The sequence below is a fragment of the Pleurodeles waltl genome, chromosome 9 (assembly GCF_031143425.1).
Source record: "Pleurodeles waltl isolate 20211129_DDA chromosome 9, aPleWal1.hap1.20221129, whole genome shotgun sequence".
Classification (NCBI taxonomy): domain Eukaryota; kingdom Metazoa; phylum Chordata; class Amphibia; order Caudata; family Salamandridae; genus Pleurodeles; species Pleurodeles waltl.
The window spans coordinates 23255821-23277089 of record NC_090448.1 but is presented as its reverse complement, the minus strand read 5'-3'; the positions used below and the strand labels follow the sequence as shown (position 1 = coordinate 23277089).

At 47.4% G+C, this 21269-nt stretch overlaps 1 protein-coding gene across 1 annotated transcript in view; it reads right to left on the bottom strand.

Annotated features, from left to right (window-relative positions):
• LOC138258870 (NUAK family SNF1-like kinase 1) overlaps positions 1-21269 on the bottom strand; it is a 133111-nt gene that overhangs the window by 12058 nt on the left and 99784 nt on the right. The window contains exon 5 of the mRNA XM_069206167.1: positions 836-955. Coding sequence (XP_069062268.1) covers positions 836-955 — 120 coding nt within the window. The remainder of the gene's footprint in view (positions 1-835; positions 956-21269) is intronic.

Below are 21269 nucleotides of genomic sequence, written 5' to 3'. Positions count from 1 at the left end.
AAACCTGGGAATGTGTCAAAAATCTACACCACCCCAGGTGTGGCATAAGACTGACGCAACAGGGAGAAATATCTTTATTATCTGTGCTGCCATGTGCCACAGGGCCTTGTAAGTATGGCCCACACAATTTTACACATTCACACACACTCTCAGATAAACAGACTCTCACCCGAAAGCACGCACACACCATACATTTAAAAGTATGTTTACTTACCTCAGCTGCCAGTGATGGTCATATTCCAGCTAACTGTACTCCATTCTTTATTACATTTATAGTGAATAATATATTATTCACTATTAGTGTAATAAAACACTGACAGAAAACAAGGACAATGGAGCTCCTACGGACGTCTGCAAGGCCGAGCTGCCCCTGTGCTCCTGGTACTGATTTTGCCACTTCGGACTGACATATTCAGGACAGAAGAATGAGGGAGTGTTGTGTGAAACTGAGGGGGTCAACCTATAAACAGGATATGACGGACTTTGGCTGCTGTGTCCTACCCACTGATCACTGATGTAAGTGGTAGAGGTCTGAAGGAGCTATTCTTACACAGAAGGTCAATCCACCTGGAAAGGACATTCATGAGTTTGAAGAGCTCTGGGACATTTATCTGCACCTTTAAATCAAATAATCCGTTGTAAAATGCAAGCATGTACTTTCTGGCAATCACTGCTTTGTAAGATTCAGGGATGCGCCTGGCCTGCACAGATATGCAAGTTTCTTCTCGAAAGATTCAAAATGTACGTTGCTTCAATCAGTTGTGGTTTGTGGCTGCTAAGCATGTGTGTCCTCTGCATCCCTGGAACACCCAGTCAATCACCTTACACCGCTCACCTCCGGTCCTTGGTAAGGCAGACCATTCACGATTTCCGGAGAGGCATACAGCGGGCTTCCGCAGAAGGTCTCAAGGACTTGGTCCTTATTGTAGATGGTCGACAGCCCAAAGTCTGCGAGCTGGAAGTGAGCCAACAGAAACACAACATATAACAAATTCCTTTACAAACTTTTCACAAATCATAGAAGTGCCCTCTAAAATAATCATTTCCTGCTTACAAATGATAATTGATTGGCCTGCTAATGGAACACTAGAAGCTTGTTCACTTACAGTTACTTGTTGAGTAAAGGCCTTCCTGGGGGAGGCAGGGATGGTGTAAATCCAACTGAGAAACCAAAAGCACTGACAGTAAGGGAAAGATGGAGGATGGATGCTTACAAGCAGTTGGATCTCAGGCGTAGGAGTGGAGGACGGGGCGAACTTTATAAGAACTGTGAGGGGTTAAGGAAATGTGATGAGTCTTTAACTCATGCCTCAAGGGGAAGAAAGGAAACTTCAGGAAAGGGTGCTGGGGAGAGAGTTTCAAAGTCATGGGGCAAAGACAGGCAACACCACTGTCCAGGCCTTTTCACTCAAGCATTCCACTACTTTTAAGCAATGAGACTGGTTTGGTGTCTTACATGGTGAGCGCCTCTTCTAGGTACTCAGTTAACTATTCTAGAGATTCACTTTGTAGCTGGTGCATGCAGGGGTGTAGCTTCGTGGGGAGGGATGTTTGGGGTGTTACCCCCCCCTCAAAAAATGTATTCTGTAGTAAGTAGTTGGGTACAAGTGCTTTCAGTCGGGTATGATGAAGTATCTTTAGGATTTCACCTGGAATTACATGCACACATGGACAAAAAGAAACACACACACACACTCTCCTCTCTGTTTTGAAGGCCTTAAAATGTTGATTTGTTTGAAAAACTTTGTGTTTTAAGTGACCCTAACAATCCGCCCTCCTCTCTCTTTCCTCTGTCCTTTATGCCCCCCTCATGTCCTGGTTATCATATAATTAATTTTACCAAGATGTCCCAGTCTGACTGTTGGGAAATCTGAAGGTCACCCCACCCCTGTCTTAATGACCAAGTTACGCCCCTGGGTGCAGTTGACTTGATGCTGATATAAGTCTACAGAGTGAGCTGATGGAGAGAGATGGGGCAGTAGTGAATTTTCTGTTGCTGTGACATAAAAAATGAATTGTAAGGAGGTGACTACAGACTGGAAACATGTTGAGCAAGGCCATCTCTGCATGCACCAACTCTCCTCCTGGCATGCACACACAACACAGAAGAACAAATCAGCAACTTATTGAAGATCTTCATTACTTCCTAAATTCGGACCGTTATCAGTATTCAGTCTTTTGCACGATACATGTCAATTTAATAGTTCTTTATAAGTATACAGATGTCTGCAACTACAGCTAAGCTGGTGGGCATACTTGATGGCACACTAATTAATGAATGAAGAGATTGCACTGATGAGCTATATACTCTTAAGGCTGATGTAATGTACAATTCGAATTGCTCATGATGGGGTGACATAAAGCGCGTGACATGCTTTATCAGACGTGACCATGTTATTCTTTTATGAGTGCTCTAAAGTCGGGATGGGCTGAACTCACTGAGTTTCACTTCGCGGAATTCCACAAAGTTACATAAAACTCTACAAGATTCCACAGAGTTCCAGATATGCATGTTGTACTATTCGTGCTGCAATCTCGGCCAGTAGCGCAAGCATCGCTGGAAAATCAATGCAAACTGCACCATCCAGTGCACAAGAGTGCGCGGCCATTCAAGTTGATTTTGCTGCAGCTCGAGTAGAATATCTACTCGAGTGGCAGCAAATATACTTGAGAAGCAGACCTCTGACTACGACTGCCTGCATTGGAAAGTGGCGTGAGGGGGACATCAAATCTCGCTATGCCTAGAAAACTGTAGCCATTGCAGGTGACGTGGAATGCGTTTGTGAATTCAATTTTGCATGAGTACGAGTTCATTGGTATTTGTTTTCGTGCAAAAAAGTGTTAGCAAATGCACTTACTAACCTTTTTCTTTCACTTTGGTGCCAGTACCTTTCACCGTGGAGGATTCTTTGCCCTTCATCTCAACAATTCTGGGTAGTTGCTTACCACTTCTGTGGAAGGATTCCAACCTTTCCCTGTGTGGTTATGCTTCCGAGAGGTGTTTGTGAACACTCATGCGAGTGTAAGTTTGTGGGTGTGCACAAACCTCAAGGGCATTCCTGCTCTGTTACACCTACTCTGAATCCTCTAGAGTATACTTACTCACTCGTTAATATTCTTGACAAAAATCCTTTCACTAGGCCAAGGCAGCCTTTTGTGAATTGTAAAAGTAACTTTGCACTCGTAAAAAATGTTACTTGTGCACGTAGATCCGAAATATGCATACAAATAGCTTAGGGAATCGAGCCCTAAACGGTTTTTAAGATAAAAAGAGAGTATATAGTTTGGTTTCGAAAACACACCTCTAAAAACAAAATAGAACAAACACCGAAAGTTACACAAATTGCAATGGCAGGGCCCAGGTCCTTACTGACGGCTCTTGGTGTGGATGGAGGAGCTACACACGGTGGAGTACGGTGACATGGAGATGAGGAATGTCAGGTGTGGGTGTATTACAGAGGTGGGACAGTGCACCAGAATGGAGCTGCTGATGGAGTTGCGTAAATTCTGGGTGGATTTGCAGATCTGCACAAATGAGAATAAATCTGTCGAGCCTTTATCAGTTTCCATTCAGCAAAATGGAACAGAATGTGAGAACTGGTCTATGAACCCCCAGTGTCTTGAAGCGCATGTGTCAAGGCGCCAGACCCCCACAGTTATAAGTGGCATAACACAGGTCCCCGCAGCCCCCGGGGTGCGGGGGATCCCCGAGTTCCAGGGGGCCGCCTCAGTACATTACTCTGGTCTGAGAACTCCCGCGTGAGCCCGGAGTGGGTCCCCCTCTATGTACTGCGCAGGGGGTCCATCTCAAGTTTTGTTAGCCACTGACAGGTCAAGGTGTCTCTCATCTCGTGGCGAGAACGCCCTGTGTGGAGATGTGCACTGCACAGTACAGACGTAAAACAGATCATTCTTAGAGTACTGTCCGTGATGTACAACTGCATAATGTCCTTTCTTGTTCTTCAGCCAGAGCCTTCTCCTGTTTGTTGCTCTGGGCATGTTTCTGACGCCCAACAATAAATCATGTTACACTCTTGCTAATCCTGGCCTGACCTGCCAAAGGCTGAGAGAGAAGGCAGCCTTGTGGGCAGGAGCGCGGGACAGGACACCTGACCAGGACTCAAAAACACCCTCTCATCTTTGGCCTCCATGCACTATCCCCGGGGGCAATCTGCTTTTTGAAAGAACTTGTAAGTGTCCGAAACTCCCATAATTTGCTATAGCATAATTACATAAAATTACTGAAAAAGTGTGTGAAATTATGCATAATTATGCAAAATGCCTCTCTCACCCAAAACATTGCATAAACGGTCTATTCGGATAAAAATTCAACTTGAAAATATAATTTCAAGTTGATTTCCAGTCGCTCATGTTCAAAACACTGTCCTTCGCATTTGGATTTATAGTTTTACTCTCAAGAATTGGAAGAAAAGTCCTCCCAGGTGAAAAACCTATATGAAATGTTTCTTGACCTCTCGCTTTAAAGGCACGGCTGCTCACATTCTAAACACTGATTCTTACACTAAAAAATTACCCGAACTTTACATATTGCCAGCGGTGGCCCTTCCGTTATGGTGGAGGAGCGTCACCTCCCTGCCAGCAGAGGCAAACGAAAATTAAAATGATTAATAACATGTTTATTATCATTTTTTTTGTTAGGAGCCGAGTCTTGGGGTAGGGCCATAGGAGGAATGGTGGAGGAGTGTTGGACACTGCTGGTAGTGCGCATGTCGGTTTGGTCGGCCGTCTTAGAACGGCCAAACCGACATGCGCATTGACATCTCTCCAACCCAGCTGCATTTCTGGATGGAGAACAACAGCAGGCACAGCTCCCAGTCCCTGATGGAGGGCAAAACCAAGCTGCTCTCATGGGTTTTACCTGCATGAGAGCAGCACCTGGATTGGCCGTAGGGGAGTCTAGGAGCCTCAGCCTGTGCACAGCATAAGAGCGGTGAATGGCGAGCAGCAGGTACTTTTCCCTGACACCAGCCTCTGCTGCATCTTGCACTATAAATTCTCCCCGAAGAGACGTCTTATTATGCGACATGGGGTAATCTTGGTAACTAAACATAAATTTCAATATGCAGTTTTCCAAAATTATGCCAATTATGCAGGCATAATTTACAATTTCTCCCAGGTCTACTGTTAAGTAGATTAGCAAAGCCATGTCACCTTTAACAAGAACACTTGGAAAACGCATTTTATTCATTGAAAATTTAATTTAAATGCCTCAAACAAGGTTAGTTACCCTTTGCTTAAAATGTTGTCTCTTTAAATCATGGCAATTGCAACTACTCCTTCATAGGTGAACAAGGTAAATGTGGATTTTAGATACTACATTTTTATTTGTTCTGCACACATCAGTAGGTGTGATAAATAGGTTGCAGCAATGATGAAATGGTTGTACATGCATGCATTATTCATGAAATGTGGGCTCATCTATCCCACCAATCATTCAGTAATGCTTGCAGTGACAAATAAAACCACGTATGTAAATGTGGTTTATTTATGAACTCAAATATTCTATATCATACATATGCAAAAAGGTTTCGTCTCCTTTTTCAATCTCAGAACATCATTCATTTGCTATTTGGTGTGCTGCATTGGGTGGTTCGATAAAGTCTAAAATTGTGTTTATATCCATGTGGGAATGCACATGTTTTCAGAACTGCACATTTACCTGGAGTAATTCGTGATTTCCTTCAATTTGTAAGGTCTCAGTTGGCACCCCTAAAATTGTTCAACCCGAAGGAATGAATATGACTGCCACCATCTTCTGCCATGTGTGTGACCATTCATGACATGGATATGTCTGCCACCATCTTCTCCCATGTGTGTGGCCATTCATGGCATGAATATGTCTGCCACCATCTTCCTCCATGTGTGTGACCATTCATGGCAGGGATATGCCTGCCACCATATTCTGCATGTGTGTGTCCATTCATGGCATGGATATGTCTGCCACCATCTTCTGCCATGTGTGTGACCACTCATGGCAGGGTTATGTCTCCCACCATCTTCTGCATGTGTGTGTCCATTAATGGCATGTATATGTTTGCCCCATCGTCTGCCATGTGTGACCATTAATGGCATCGATATGTCTGCCATCATCTTCTGCCATGTGTGTGACCAGTCATGGCATCGATATGTCTACAACCATCTTCTGCCATGTGTGCCCATTCATGGCAGGGATATGTCTGCCACCATCTTAAGCCATGTGTGTGAACATTCATGGCATGGATATGTCTGCCACATCTTCTGCCACGTGTGTGACTGTTCATGGTATGGCCATCTTGGTCATAGCATTCATATGCATATGTTGTATGACAGAATCACACATGGCAGAACCACGCATGGCTTAACAACATGTCAGAACCATGACTGCGTCTTTACCACGCATGCCTTTATAACAAATTTTGTAGTAAAAGCATGCTTAGTAAAAGTATATGTGGTAACACCATGTATAGTTATGTGATACACCCCCTCTGACCGCCTCACCCGCCTTAAACCCTAAAGCATACCATGTCCTAAAAACTACCCACCATGTCCTAAAAAATACCCCAACACCCCGCCTCCCCTTAAGACCAAAACCTACCCTGCCCTGTCCTGAAAACTACCCTGACCCCAGCCATAAACCCTAAAAGCTACCCTTCCCTGTCCTAAAACCTACCCCAACTTGTTCTAACAACTACCTGACCCCGCACCCTAAACCCTAAAACCTACCCTGTCCTAAAAACTACCCCACCATGTCCTAAAAACTACCCTGCCACACTGCCGCCACCCTAAGCCCTAAATCCTACCCTGACCTATAAACTACCATGAACCCGCCCTAAACCCTAAAACCTACCCTGTCCTAAAAACTACTGAGAACCCCCATTCCAAACCTTAAAACCTACCCTGCCCTGTCGAAAAAACTACCCTGACCCCCCACCCTAAGCTCTAAAACCTACCCCACCCTGTCCTAAAACCTTTCCCACCCTGTCTTAAAAACTACCCTGACCACCCGCCTCACCATGAATCCTAAAACCTACCCCGCCGTGTCCTAAAAACCACCCCAAACCCACCCCACCCCAGCCATGAACCCTAAAACCTACAGTGTCCTAAAAACTACCCCACCCTGCTGTACAACTACCCTGACCCCACCTGAACCCTAAAACATACCTCCCTGTCCTAAAAACTACGCCGGCCACCTGCCCCCACCCTAAACCTTAAAACCTACCCTGTCCTAAAAACTACCCCACCCTGTCCTAAAAACACCCCGACCCCACCCGTAACCCTAAAACCTACCCCGTCCTAAAAACTACCCCAACCACCCACCCTAACCATGTCCTAGAATGTACCCTGATCTCCACCCTGAACCATAAAACCTACCCCACTCTGTCCTAAAAACTACCCCAAAACCCCAACCTGAACCCTAAATCCTAACCCACCCTGTTCTAAAAACTGCCCCAACCTCCCACCCTCGTTCTGAACTCTGAAACTTACCCCGCCCTTAAAAATCCCCCCACCCGCCCCAGCCCCACTTACCTGGCTGCAGTGCTCCTCTCCTGGCTGTTCCTGCCTGAACCATGCATATGCATGGTGCCTTAACCACACATTTGCGTGGTTCAGGCACATGCATGATTCAGACAAGCGTGGTCACACTTGCTTGGCTACATTATGCATTGCTCCAGCCACGTGGAAAAGGCTGTTTCCCATATGCATCACCTGGACAGTCAGCGATGTGGCCATACACTAAATGCATCATGTACCCAAGTGGTTATCATGGAGCATGATTCTCCTGATGTGTGACCTTCTGGGCATTTGTGAAGCAGCATGGCTGCCCCTATCCAGACTCTTAGGGTCTCCTTCATGAGCATGGCTGCCCCCATCCTGACTCTTGGACCACCTCCATGAGCATGGCTGCCCCTATCCTGACTCTTATGGTCTCCTTCATGAGGATGGCTGCCCCTATCCTGCCTCTTAGGGTCTTCTTCATGAGCATGGCTACACCTATCATGACTCTTGGCCCACCTCCATGAGAATGAGTAATCGCAAGCTGTGTTTTAGTGGATGGATATATGCTCTGAGGTATGCAGTCTTTACGCTGCAGCTTCTAACCTGTGGGACGGTACACCCACATAAGTACCACGCAGGACCCTTTTTTGTACCTTGCACTGCTGTAATTTACCATGCATGTAAAAAAAAAATTAAATGATATAATTCTACATTATTTCAAAAAGAGTGTTTAAGGATTAAAGTATGGGTAGAGTTAAGGGATGGCCAAGGGTAATAGAGGGTAGTGATAAAGGCAGGTATGGTCTATTTAGGGTTTAGGGATGGGTAATGGTAAAAAGAAAGTAAGGATATTTTAGAGGTCAGGAGCGGGTAGAGTAAAGAGGAATTCAAGGGTTTAAAAAAAACATGGTGTGGGTTTAGGGGATTATCCCCAAAAACAGATAAGCATTTGCAATACAATAGGTCTCGCATTTTCTTAAGTTAGAGCTATTAGTATTGTAAATTCATAACTAGACTTTACTTGTCACATAAATTGGTCAAGCCTGCCTCATAATTTAATCTTTTCTGCAATATAATTCCAGTGGCCCAGTATTTACCTAAAGCACTTCCTCTATCCGTCTTCCTCTATGATAAAACATATACAATTATAATATGAACCTTTATCAGAAATACACTTTTAGCATTAATGCTCAAAACAACAGAAAAGAGAGATGGTGAGAGAAATAAGCAGTGAAAGAGCCAGGATATGTATGTACTGACACATTTCCACAGAAACAGAATGGGAAAACCACTTTGACACTTCAGGTCCCGACAAGTAACTTGTGGCTTCCACATACAGATGGAAAAACAGGAATTTATACTTGTAAGACGTGAATTGACAGATAAGCATAAGAAAAACACCAGAGGAAAGAAGAAAGAACTAAAAAAAAGTGAAAGACAAATATCAAGTCAAAGGAAAGAGCAAATAAAAAAAGCATATTAAAAAAAGAAAGAATGAAGGGAAGAGAAAAAAATAGTGAAAGAATCAATGCCTGATGAAGACAAAAGAGAGGAACAAAACAAGGAAAGAAATAACCATGTTTTTGCAAGTTTAACCCCTTCGCTGCCAGGCCTTTTCCCCCTCCTGTGCCAGGCCTTTTTTTGCCTATTTGGGGCAGTTCGCGCTTAGGCCCTCATAACTTTTTGTCCACATAAGCTAACCAAGCCAAATTTGCGTCCTTTTTTTCCAACATCCTAGGGATTCTAGAGGTACCCAGACTTTGTGGGTTCCCCTGAAGGAGGCCAAGAAATTGGCCAAAATACAGTGAAAATTTCGTTTTTTTCAAAAAAAATGGAAAAAGTGGCTGCAGAAGAAGGCTTGTGGTTTTTCCCCTGAAAATGGCATCAACAAAGGGTTTGCGGTGCTAAACTCAGCAGCTTCCCAGCTTTCAGGAACAGGCAGACTTGAATCAGAAAACCCAATTTTTCAACACAATTTTGGCATTTTACTGGGGCATACCCCATTTGTGCAATTTTTTGTGCTTTCAGCCTCCTTCCAGTCAGTGACAGGAATGGTCATGAAACCAATGCTGGATCCCAGAAACCTAAACATTTCTGAAAAGTAGACAAAATTCTGAATTCAGCAAGGGGTCATTTGTGTAGATCCTACAAGGGTTTCCTACAGAAAATAACAGCTGAAAAAGAAAAATATTGAAATTGAGGTGAAAAACCCATCAATTTTTCTCTACGTTTTACTCTGTAACTTTTCCCTGCAATGTCAGATTATCGAAAGCAATATACCGTTACGTCTGCTGGACTCCTCTGGTTGCGGGGATATATAGGGTTAGTAGGTTCATCAAGAACCCGAGGAACCCAGAGCCAATAAATGAGCTGCACCCTGCAGTGCGTTTTCATTCTATACCGGGTAAACAGCAATTCATTTGCTGAAATATAAGGAGTAAAAAATTGCTATCAAGAAAACCTTTGCATTTCCAAAAAGGGCACACGATAAGGTGTTGAGGAGCAGTGGTTATTTGCACATCTCTGAATTCCGGGGTGACCATAGTAGCACATGAATTACAGGGAATTTCTCAAATAGATGTCTTTTTTACACACACTCCTATATTTGGAAGGAAAAAATGTAGAGAAAGACAAGGGGCAATAGTACTTGTTTTGCTAATCTATGTTCCCCCAAGTCTCCCGATAAAAATGGTACCTCACTTGTGTGGGTAGGCCTAGCACCCGCGACAGGATATGCCCCAAAACACAACGTGGACACATCACAGAAAACAGAGCTGTTTTTAGCAAAGTGACTACCTGTAGATTTTGGCCTCTAGCTCAGCCGCCACCTAGGGAAACCTACCAAACCTGTGCATTTCTGAAAACTAGAGACCTAGGGGAATCCAAGGAGGGGTGACTTGTGTGGCTCGGACCAGGTTCTGTTACCCAGAATCCTTTGCAAACCTCAAAATTTGGCTAAAAAAACACATGTTCCTCACATTTCTGTGGCAGAAAGTTCTGGAATCTGAGAGGAGCCACAAATTTCCTTCCACCCAGCGTTCCCCCACGTCTCCCGATAAAAATGATACCTCACTTGTGTGGGTAGGCCTAGCGCCCGCGACAGGATATGCCCCAAAACACAACGTGGACATATCACAGAAAACAGAGCTGTTTTTAGCAAAGTGACTACCTGTAGATTTTGGCCTCTAGCTCAGCCGCCACCTAGGGAAACCTACCAAACCTGTGCATTTCTGAAAACTAGAGACCTAGGGGAATCCAAGGAGGGGTGACTCGCGGGGCTCGTACCAGGTTCTGTTACCCAGAATCCTTTGCAAATCTCAAAATTTGGCTAAAAAAACCCATGTTCCTCACATTTCTGTGGCAGAAAGTTCTGGAATCTGAGAGGAGCCACAAATTTCCTTCCACCCAGCGTTCCCCCACGTCTCCCGATAAAAATGATACCTCACTTGTGTGGGTAGGCCTAGCGCCCGCGACAGGATATGCCCCAAAACACAACGTGGACATATCACAGAAAACAGAGCTGTTTTTAGCAAAGTGACTACCTGTAGATTTTGGCCTCTAGCTCAGCCGGCACCTAGGGAAACCTACCAAACCTGTGCATTTCTGAAAACTAGAGACCTAGGGGAATCCAAGGAGGGGTGACTTGTGTGGCTCGGACCAGGTTCTGTTACCCAGAATCCTTTGCAAACCTCAAAATTTGGCTAAAAAAACACATGTTCCTCACATTTCTGTGGCAGAAAGTTCTGGAATCTGAGAGGAGCCACAAATTTCCTTCCACCCAGCGTTCCCCCACGTCTCCCGATAAAAATGATACCTCACTTGTGTGGGTAGGCCTAGCGCCCGCGACAGGATATGCCCCAAAACACAACGTAGACACATCACAGAAAACAGAGCTGTTTTTAGCAAAGTGACTACCTGGAGATTTTGGCCTCTAGCTCAGCCGCCACCTAGGGAAACCTACCAAACCTGTACATTTCTGAAAACTAGAGACCTAGGGGAATCCAAGGAGGGGTGACTTGCGGGGCTCGGACCAGGTTCTGTTACCCAGAATCCTTTGCAAACCTCAAAATATGGCTAAAAATCCACATGTTACTCACATTTCTGTGGCAGAAAGTTCTGGAATCTGAGAGGAGCCACAAATTTCCTTCTACCCAGCGTTCCCCCAAGTCTCCCGATAAAAATGATACCTCACTTGTGTGGGTAGGCCTAGCACCCGCGACAGGATATGCCCCAAAACACAACGTGGACACATCACAGAAAACAGAGCTGTTTTTAGCAAAGTGACTACCTGTAGATTTTGGCCTCTAGCTCAGCCGCCACCTAGGGAAACCTACCAAACCTGTGCATTTCTGAAAACTAGAGACCTAGGGGAATCCAAGGAGGGGTGACTTGTGTGGCTCGGACCAGGTTCTGTTACCCAGAATCCTTTGCAAACCTCAAAATTTGGCTAAAAAAACACATGTTCCTCACATTTCTGTGGCAGAAAGTTCTGGAATCTGAGAGGAGCCACAAATTTCCTTCCACCCAGCGTTCCCCCACGTCTCCCGATAAAAATGATACCTCACTTGTGTGGGTAGGCCTAGCGCCCGCGACAGGATATGCCCCAAAACACAACGTGGACATATCACAGAAAACAGAGCTGTTTTTAGCAAAGTGACTACCTGTAGATTTTGGCCTCTAGCTCAGCCGCCACCTAGGGAAACCTACCAAACCTGTGCATTTCTGAAAACTAGAGACCTAGGGGAATCCAAGGAGGGGTGACTCGCGGGGCTCGTACCAGGTTCTGTTACCCAGAATCCTTTGCAAATCTCAAAATTTGGCTAAAAAAACCCATGTTCCTCACATTTCTGTGGCAGAAAGTTCTGGAATCTGAGAGGAGCCACAAATTTCCTTCCACCCAGCGTTCCCCCACGTCTCCCGATAAAAATGATACCTCACTTGTGTGGGTAGGCCTAGCGCCCGCGACAGGATATGCCCCAAAACACAACGTGGACATATCACAGAAAACAGAGCTGTTTTTAGCAAAGTGACTACCTGTAGATTTTGGCCTCTAGCTCAGCCGGCACCTAGGGAAACCTACCAAACCTGTGCATTTCTGAAAACTAGAGACCTAGGGGAATCCAAGGAGGGGTGACTTGTGTGGCTCGGACCAGGTTCTGTTACCCAGAATCCTTTGCAAACCTCAAAATTTGGCTAAAAAAACACATGTTCCTCACATTTCTGTGGCAGAAAGTTCTGGAATCTGAGAGGAGCCACAAATTTCCTTCCACCCAGCGTTCCCCCACGTCTCCCGATAAAAATGATACCTCACTTGTGTGGGTAGGCCTAGCGCCCGCGACAGGATATGCCCCAAAACACAACGTAGACACATCACAGAAAACAGAGCTGTTTTTAGCAAAGTGACTACCTGGAGATTTTGGCCTCTAGCTCAGCCGCCACCTAGGGAAACCTACCAAACCTGTACATTTCTGAAAACTAGAGACCTAGGGGAATCCAAGGAGGGGTGACTTGCGGGGCTCGGACCAGGTTCTGTTACCCAGAATCCTTTGCAAACCTCAAAATATGGCTAAAAATCCACATGTTACTCACATTTCTGTGGCAGAAAGTTCTGGAATCTGAGAGGAGCCACAAATTTCCTTCTACCCAGCGTTCCCCCAAGTCTCCCGATAAAAATGATACCTCACTTGTGTGGGTAGGCCTAGCACCCGCGACAGGATATGCCCCAAAACACAACGTGGACACATCACAGAAAACAGAGCTGTTTTTAGCAAAGTGACTACCTGTAGATTTTGGCCTCTAGCTCAGCCGCCACCTAGGGAAACCTACCAAACCTGTGCATTTCTGAAAACTAGAGACCTAGGGGAATCCAAGGAGGGGTGACTTGTGTGGCTCGGACCAGGTTCTGTTACCCAGAATCCTTTGCAAACCTCAAAATTTGGCTAAAAAAACACATGTTCCTCACATTTCTGTGGCAGAAAGTTCTGGAATCTGAGAGGAGCCACAAATTTCCTTCCACCCAGCGTTCCCCCACGTCTCCCGATAAAAATGATACCTCACTTGTGTGGGTAGGCCTAGCGCCCGCGACAGGATATGCCCCAAAACACAACGTGGACATATCACAGAAAACAGAGCTGTTTTTAGCAAAGTGACTACCTGTAGATTTTGGCCTCTAGCTCAGCCGCCACCTAGGGAAACCTACCAAACCTGTGCATTTCTGAAAACTAGAGACCTAGGGGAATCCAAGGAGGGGTGACTCGCGGGGCTCGTACCAGGTTCTGTTACCCAGAATCCTTTGCAAATCTCAAAATTTGGCTAAAAAAACCCATGTTCCTCACATTTCTGTGGCAGAAAGTTCTGGAATCTGAGAGGAGCCACAAATTTCCTTCCACCCAGCGTTCCCCCACGTCTCCCGATAAAAATGATACCTCACTTGTGTGGGTAGGCCTAGCGCCCGCGACAGGATATGCCCCAAAACACAACGTGGACATATCACAGAAAACAGAGCTGTTTTTAGCAAAGTGACTACCTGTAGATTTTGGCCTCTAGCTCAGCCGGCACCTAGGGAAACCTACCAAACCTGTGCATTTCTGAACACTAGAGACCTAGGGGAATCCAAGGAGGGGTGACTTGTGTGGCTCGGACCAGGTTCTGTTACCCAGAATCCTTTGCAAACCTCAAAATTTGGCTAAAAAAACACATGTTCCTCACATTTCTGTGGCAGAAAGTTCTGGAATCTGAGAGGAGCCACAAATTTCCTTCCACCCAGCGTTCCCCCACGTCTCCCGATAAAAATGATACCTCACTTGTGTGGGTAGGCCTAGCGCCCGCGACAGGATATGCCCCAAAACACAACGTAGACACATCACAGAAAACAGAGCTGTTTTTAGCAAAGTGACTACCTGGAGATTTTGGCCTCTAGCTCAGCCGCCACCTAGGGAAACCTACCAAACCTGTACATTTCTGAAAACTAGAGACCTAGGGGAATCCAAGGAGGGGTGACTTGTGTGGCTCGGACCAGGTTCTGTTACCCAGAATCCTTTGCAAACCTCAAAATTTGGCTAAAAAAACACATGTCTCTCACATTTCTGTGGCAGAAAGTTCTGGAATCTGAGAGGAGCTACAAATTTCCTTCCACCCAGTGTTCCCCCAAGTCTCCCGATAAAAATGATACCTCACTTGCGTGGGTAGGCCTAGCGCCGGCGACAGGAAACACCCCAAAGCGCAACGTGGACACATCCTAAATTTTGGAAAAAAACAGAGGTGTTTTTTGCGAAGTGCCTACCTGTAGATTTTGGCCTCTAGCTCAGCCGGCACCTAGGGAAACCTACCAAACCTGTGCATTTCTGAAAACTAGAGACCTAGGGGAATCCAAGGAGGGGTGACTTGCGGGGCTCGGACCAGGTTCTGTTACCCAGAATCCTTTGCAAACCTCAAAATATGGCTAAAAATACACATGTTACTCACATTTCTGTGGCAGAAAGTTCTGGAATCTGAGAGGAGCCACAAATTTCCTTCTACCCAGCGTTCCCCCAAGTCTCCCGATAAAAATGATACCTCACTTGCGTGGGTAGGCCTAGCGCCGGCGACAGGAAACACCCCAAAGCGCAACGTGGACACTTCCTAAATTTTGGAAAAAAACAGAGGTGTTTTTTGCGAAGTGCCTACCTGTAGATTTTGGCCTCTAGCTCAGCCGGCACCTAGGGAAACCTACCAAACCTGTGCATTTCTGAAAACTAGAGACCTAGGGGAATCCAAGGAGGGGTGACTTGCGGGGCTCGGACCAGGTTCTGTTACCCAGAATCCTTTGCAAACCTCAAAATTTGGCTAAAAAAACACATGTCCCTCACATTTCTGTGGCAGAAAGTTCTGGAATCTGAGAGGAGCTACAAATTTCCTTCCACCCAGCGTTCCCCCAAGTCTCCCGATAAAAATGATACCTCACTTGCGTGGGTAGACCTAGCGCCGGCGACAGGAAACACCCCAAAGCGCAACGTGGACACATCCTAAATTTTGGAAAAAAACAGAGGTGTTTTTTGCGAAGTGCCTACCTGTAGATTTTGGCCTCTAGCTCAGCCGGCACCTAGGGAAACCTACCAAACCTGTGAATTTCTGAAAACTAGAGACCTAAGGGAATCCAAGGAGGGGTGACTTGCGGGGCTCGGACCAGGTTCTGTTACCCAGAATCCTTTGCAAACCTCACAATTTGGCTAAAAATACACATGTTACTCACATTTCTGTGGCAGAAAGTTCTGGAATCTGAGAGGAGCCACAAATTTCCTTCTACCCAGCATTCCCCCAAGTCTCCCGATAAAAATGATACCTCACTTGTGTGGGTAGGACTAGCGCCCACGAAAGGAAAGGGCCCAAAACACAACGTGGACACATCACATTTTTTTATAAAAAGCAGTGCCTACCTGTGGATTTTGGCCTGTAGCTCAGCCGACACCTGAGGAAACCTAGCAAACCAGTGCATTTTTGAAAACTAGAAACCCAGGGGAATCCAAGATGGGGTGACTTGCGGGGCTCTGACCAGGTTATGTTACCCAGAATCCTTTGCAAACATCAAAATTTGGCCCAAAAAACACTTTTTCCTCTCATTTCGGTGACAGAAAGTTCTGGAATCTGAGAGGAGCCACAAATTTCCTTCCACCCAGCGTTCCCCTAAGTCTCTCGATAAAAATGGTACATCACTTCTGTGGGTAGGCCTAGCGCCCACAAAAGGAAATGGCCCAAAACACAACGTGGATACAACATATTTTTTCACAGAAAACAGAGGTGTTTTTTGCAAGGTGCCTACCTGTGGTGTTTGGCCTGTAGCTCAGCCGGCCCCAGGGGGGGGGGGCAGAAATGCCCTAAAATAAATTTGCCCCCCCAACCCCCACCCTCCCCCGCCGGGAGCGACCCTTCCCTACGGGGTCGCTCCCCCTGCGTGACATTGGCGCCAAAAAACAAATCCCCGGTGCCTAGTGGTTTCTGCCCCCTTGGGGGCAGATTGACCTAAAATTGGCCAATCTGCCCCCAGGGGGGCAGAAATGGTCTAAATACAATTTGCCCCCCCCAGGGGAGTGACCCTTGCCTGATGGGTCGCTCCCCATCTCTAAAAAAAGAAACAACAAAAAAAAACCACACAAAAAAAAAATTGCCCTGGCGCCTAGAGTGTTCTGCCCCCCCCCCCGGGGGGCAGTTCGGCCTAATAATAGGCCGATCTGTCCCCCGGGGGGGCAGAAATGGCCTAAAATAAATTTGCCCCCTCAACCCCCACCCACCCCCCGGGAGCGACCCTTGCCTACGGGGTCGCTCCCCCTGCGTGACATTGGTGCCAAAAAACAAATCCCCGGTGCCTAGTGGTTTCTGCCCCCTTGGGGGCAGATTGACCTAAAATTGGCCAATCTGCCCCCAGGGGGGCAGAAATGGTCTAAATACAATTTGCCCCCCCAGGGGAGCGACCCTTGCCTGATGGGTCGCTCCCCATCTCTAAAAAAAGAAACAACAAAAAAAAAAAACACAAAAAAAAATTGCCCTGGCGCCTAGAGTGTTCTGCCCCCCCGGGGGCAGTTCGGCCTAATAATAGGCCGATCTGTCCCCCGGGGGGGCAGAAATGGCCTAAAATAAATTTGCCCCCCCAACCCCCGCCCCCCCCCCCCCGGGAGCGACCCTTGCCTACGGGGTCGCTCCCCCTGCGTGACATTGGCGCCAAAAAACAAATCCCTGGTGCCTAGTGGTTTCTGCCCCCTTGGGGGCAGATTGACCTAAAATTGTCCAATCTGCCCCCAGGGGGGCAGAAATGGTCTAAATACAATTTGCCCCCCCAGGGTAGCGACCCTTGCCTGATGGGTCGCTCCCCATCTCTAAAAAAAGAAACAACAAAAAAAAAAAACACAAAAAAAAAATTGCCCTGGCGCCTAGAGTGTTCTGCCCCCCCCCCCCCGGGGGCAGTTCGGCCTAATAATAGGCCGATCTGTCCCCCGGGGGGGCAGAAATGGCCTAAAATAAATTTGCCCCCCCAACCCCCACCCCCCCCCGGGAGCGACCCTTGCCTACGGGGTCGCTCCCCCTGCGTGACATTGCCGCCAAAAAACAAATCTCCGGTGCCTAGTGATTTCTGCCCCCTTGGGGGCAGATTGACCTAAAATTGGCCAATCTGCCCCCAGGGGGGCAGAAATGGTCTAAATACAATTTGCCCCCCCAGGGGAGCGACCCTTGCCTGATGGGTCGCTCCCCATCTCTAAAAAAAGAAAAAAAAAAAAAAAAAAAAAAATTGCCCTGGCGCCTAGAGTGTTCTGCCCCCCCCCCCGGGGGCAGTTCGGCCTAATAATAGGCCGATCTGTCCCCCGGGGGGGCAGAAATGGCCTAAAATAAATTTGCCCCCCCAACCCCCACCCCCCCCCGGGAGCGACCCTTGCCTACGGGGTCGCTCCCCCTGCGTGACATTGGCGCCAAAAAACAAATCCCCGGTGCCTAGTGGTTTCTGCCCCCTTGGGGGCAGATTGACCTAAAATCGGCCAATCTGCCCCCAGGGGGGCAGAAATGGTCTAAATACAATTTGCCCCCCAGGGGAGCGACCCTTGCCTGATGGGTCGCTCCCCATCTCTAAAAAAAAAAAAAGAACAAAAAAAAAAAACACAAAATTTTTTTTTGCCCTGGCGCCTAGAGGTTTCTTCCCCCCCTGGGGGCAGATCGGCCTAATAATAGGCCAATCTGCCCCCAGGGGGGGCAGAAAAGGCCTTCCTAAAAAAATGCCCCCCTGGGAGCGACCCTTGCCCAAGGGGTCGCTCCCTTTTGCCAATTTCAAGAAAAAAAAAAAAATCCCTGGTGTCTAGTGGGGTTTCAAAAGCCGGATTGCAAGCAATCCGGCTTTTGAAACCTGTGAGAGACTTCAAAGGGAAGGAAATACATTTCCTTCCCTTTGAAGCCTCTCGGGGCCTCCCCCATGGGATTGAAAAAGAAATGCAAAAGCATTTCTTTTTCAATCGCGCTGGAAGCTCTGCTTCCAGCGCGATGGGGGAGACCCTGTGACTAATCAGCGCGCGCTCGCGCGCTGACGTCACAGGGGGGGTTGGGGGGGTCGGGGGTGGGAGGGGAAGGGCTTCCCCTTCCATCCCTGACTTGGGGGGGTGGGGGGGAACCCCACAGAGGGAGCGAGAGCGCTCCCTCTGGGCTCTGTGCACAGGACGTAATGGTTACGTCCTGGGCACAGCAGCACTGTGCCTCAGGACGTAACCATTACGTCCTGGGCACAGAAGGGGTTAAAAGAAGAGTTAGCAAGAGCAAGAGGGAAATAAAAAGAAGGAGAGGAGTAGAAATAAACACTTGAAAGTAAGAGCAAAACTGTTAACGTGTGGATTTTAAGAGCTAGAAAGATAAAAGTGAGAGAGAAAGAAAGCATTGAGAGTAAACACAGTAAAGGAAAGAACGGAGTGAGATAGGTGAAACAGACTCCCCCCCAAATAAAGATGGCAGCTAAGAATAGATTTAATTGGCTCCCCCATGTCCTCAAACAGAAGTGAGAGTGTGGAACAGCGGGGGCGCTGCAGAACAGTAGGAGGTGCATTAGCAGAGTTGTATGTGAACCCCATTACAGCAATATTGGGGCGCTTCAGATCAGGATTGGGGGTAGAGACAGAGCTGTGTCCCGGCCCAGTGCTGGAATAACAAAGGCAGCGGGTGAGGAATGAGAAATGGAGCGCCACGTAATTCCTGGTATTGGAATAATGGGGTGCTGCAGGTGAGGGTTGAGGCGCACTGACAGAGTTGTATGTGGGCTGCAGTACTGGAATAGTAATGGGCACACAAAGTCAGAAGTGTGGTATGTTAATGGAGCTATGTGTGAAATCTAGTGTTGACATGCCAGTGTTGCCGAGTGTTATCCTGGAGGTGCCCTGGTGATGCTATAAGTGGGGCCCAGCATGGGAGTGGCATTGCCTCTGAACCACAGAAGCGAGGAGTCCTGAAGGGCGTGTGTGTGAACCTTAGCAGTGAGAAATGTGCACTGAATGTTAGAATTGATGGATTCTGTCAGAGCTGTAGTGGTGTCCATCAATAGTCGCATTGGATGTTAGACTTGAGGTGCACTAGCTGAGTTGTGTTTTGCTCCATTGGGTCCAGAATTGGCTTGGCAGTGGGACTGAATATTAGAATTGAGCTGCTGTAATGGAACTGTATTTGAGCGGGGTCCCAGTATAGGAAAGGAAGTGACTTTACTGGGGTAGAACTGAGGTGCACTGATGGAGCTGCATCCGAGATACCCAATACTGGAATAGCAGAGTGTACTACTGCAAGAACTGAGGTGCTGTGTCAGACATCGTGCATGGGGTTCCCGGCACTGGCATGGCAGAGGGCTTGGAGCGTGTGAACCAAGATGCACTGATGGCACTGAGCCCGAGATCCCAGTACTGGAGTAGCAGAGTGTACCGACTGCAAAAACTGAGGTGCTCTGGCAGACAGCGTGCGTGGGGTTCCTGACAATGGCACAGCTGAAGGCTTGGAGCGTGTGAACGGAGGTGCACTGATGGAGCTGCGCCAAAGGTCCCAGTATTGGAGCAGCAGAGTGTACTGACTGCAAGAACTGGGGTACTCTGGCAGACAGCATGTGTGGTGTTCCTGGCACTGTCACAGCTGAGAGCTTGGAGCATGTGAACAGAGGTAAACTAATGGAGCTGCGCCCAAGGTCCCAGTACTGGAGCAGCTTAGTGTACTGAGTGCAAGAACTGAGGTGCTCTGACAGACAGCTTGCATGGGGTTCTTGCACTGGCATGGCTGAGGGCTTGGAGCATGTGAACGGAGGTGTACTGATGGAGCTGCGCCCGAGGTCCCAGTACTGGAGCAGCAGAGTGTACTGACTAGAAGTACTGAAGTGCTCTGGCAGACGGCGTATATGGGGTCCTGGCACTGGCACGGATGAGGACTTGGAGCGTGTGAACTGAGGTGCACTGATGGAGCTGCACGTGAGGTCCCAGTACTGGAACAGCAGGGTGTACTCACTGCAAGAACTGAGGTGCTCTGGCAGACAGCTTGTGTGGGGTTCTGGCATTGGCACAGATGAGGGCCTCGAGTGTGTTAACTGAGGTGCACTGATGTAGCTGCGATTCGAATCCCAGTATGGAGCAGAAGTTGGCAGTGTCTCTAAGGATTGTGGAGCCCTGGTAGAGATGCCTAGGCTATAAGCAATTACAAGTGATCCTCCAGGCAGGCACACTTGGCAAAGAAAATCCAAGCCAAGGAAGGGTGGGAACTAGGCAGCTGAGAGAGGGTGCAGAGAGCCCATAAAGACCAAATGTGACCAAGATAACAGCCTGATTTATAGCCTTATTTACAGCTAAGCTCAGAGCAAGAATGTTCAGCAAATGAAAAGGGAAGCTTCCTTGGACAGGAGCAGGAAACAAAGTGAAAAAAGTCCCCTACAGACCAGATAAAGAGGACAAAGCATAATTATACAGTAGTTGGTCCCTGCTCCCACAGAGAAGAAGGAGGGACAAAGAGGTATGACTGACCACTAGCAAGCAAGGATTTTTAAATGACACTGAAACTAACAAATGAAATAGCTGGAAGCCCACAAAAGAAGTATACTTAAAAGTATACACAAGGTCGTACGCTTACGTTTCACCTAAAAAATGTAAAAAGGGGGATATATATAAAGCAGTGAGGTGGTGGTCCCTGGGGCTGGTCTCCCCCACGACAGCAATGAGTTTAGCCCCTGGGAGGTGGTGATCCCTCGGGTGCGAGGGGACCGTGTGGCCCCCGCACAAGAGATAAATGCCCCAGGAAGGTGGTGG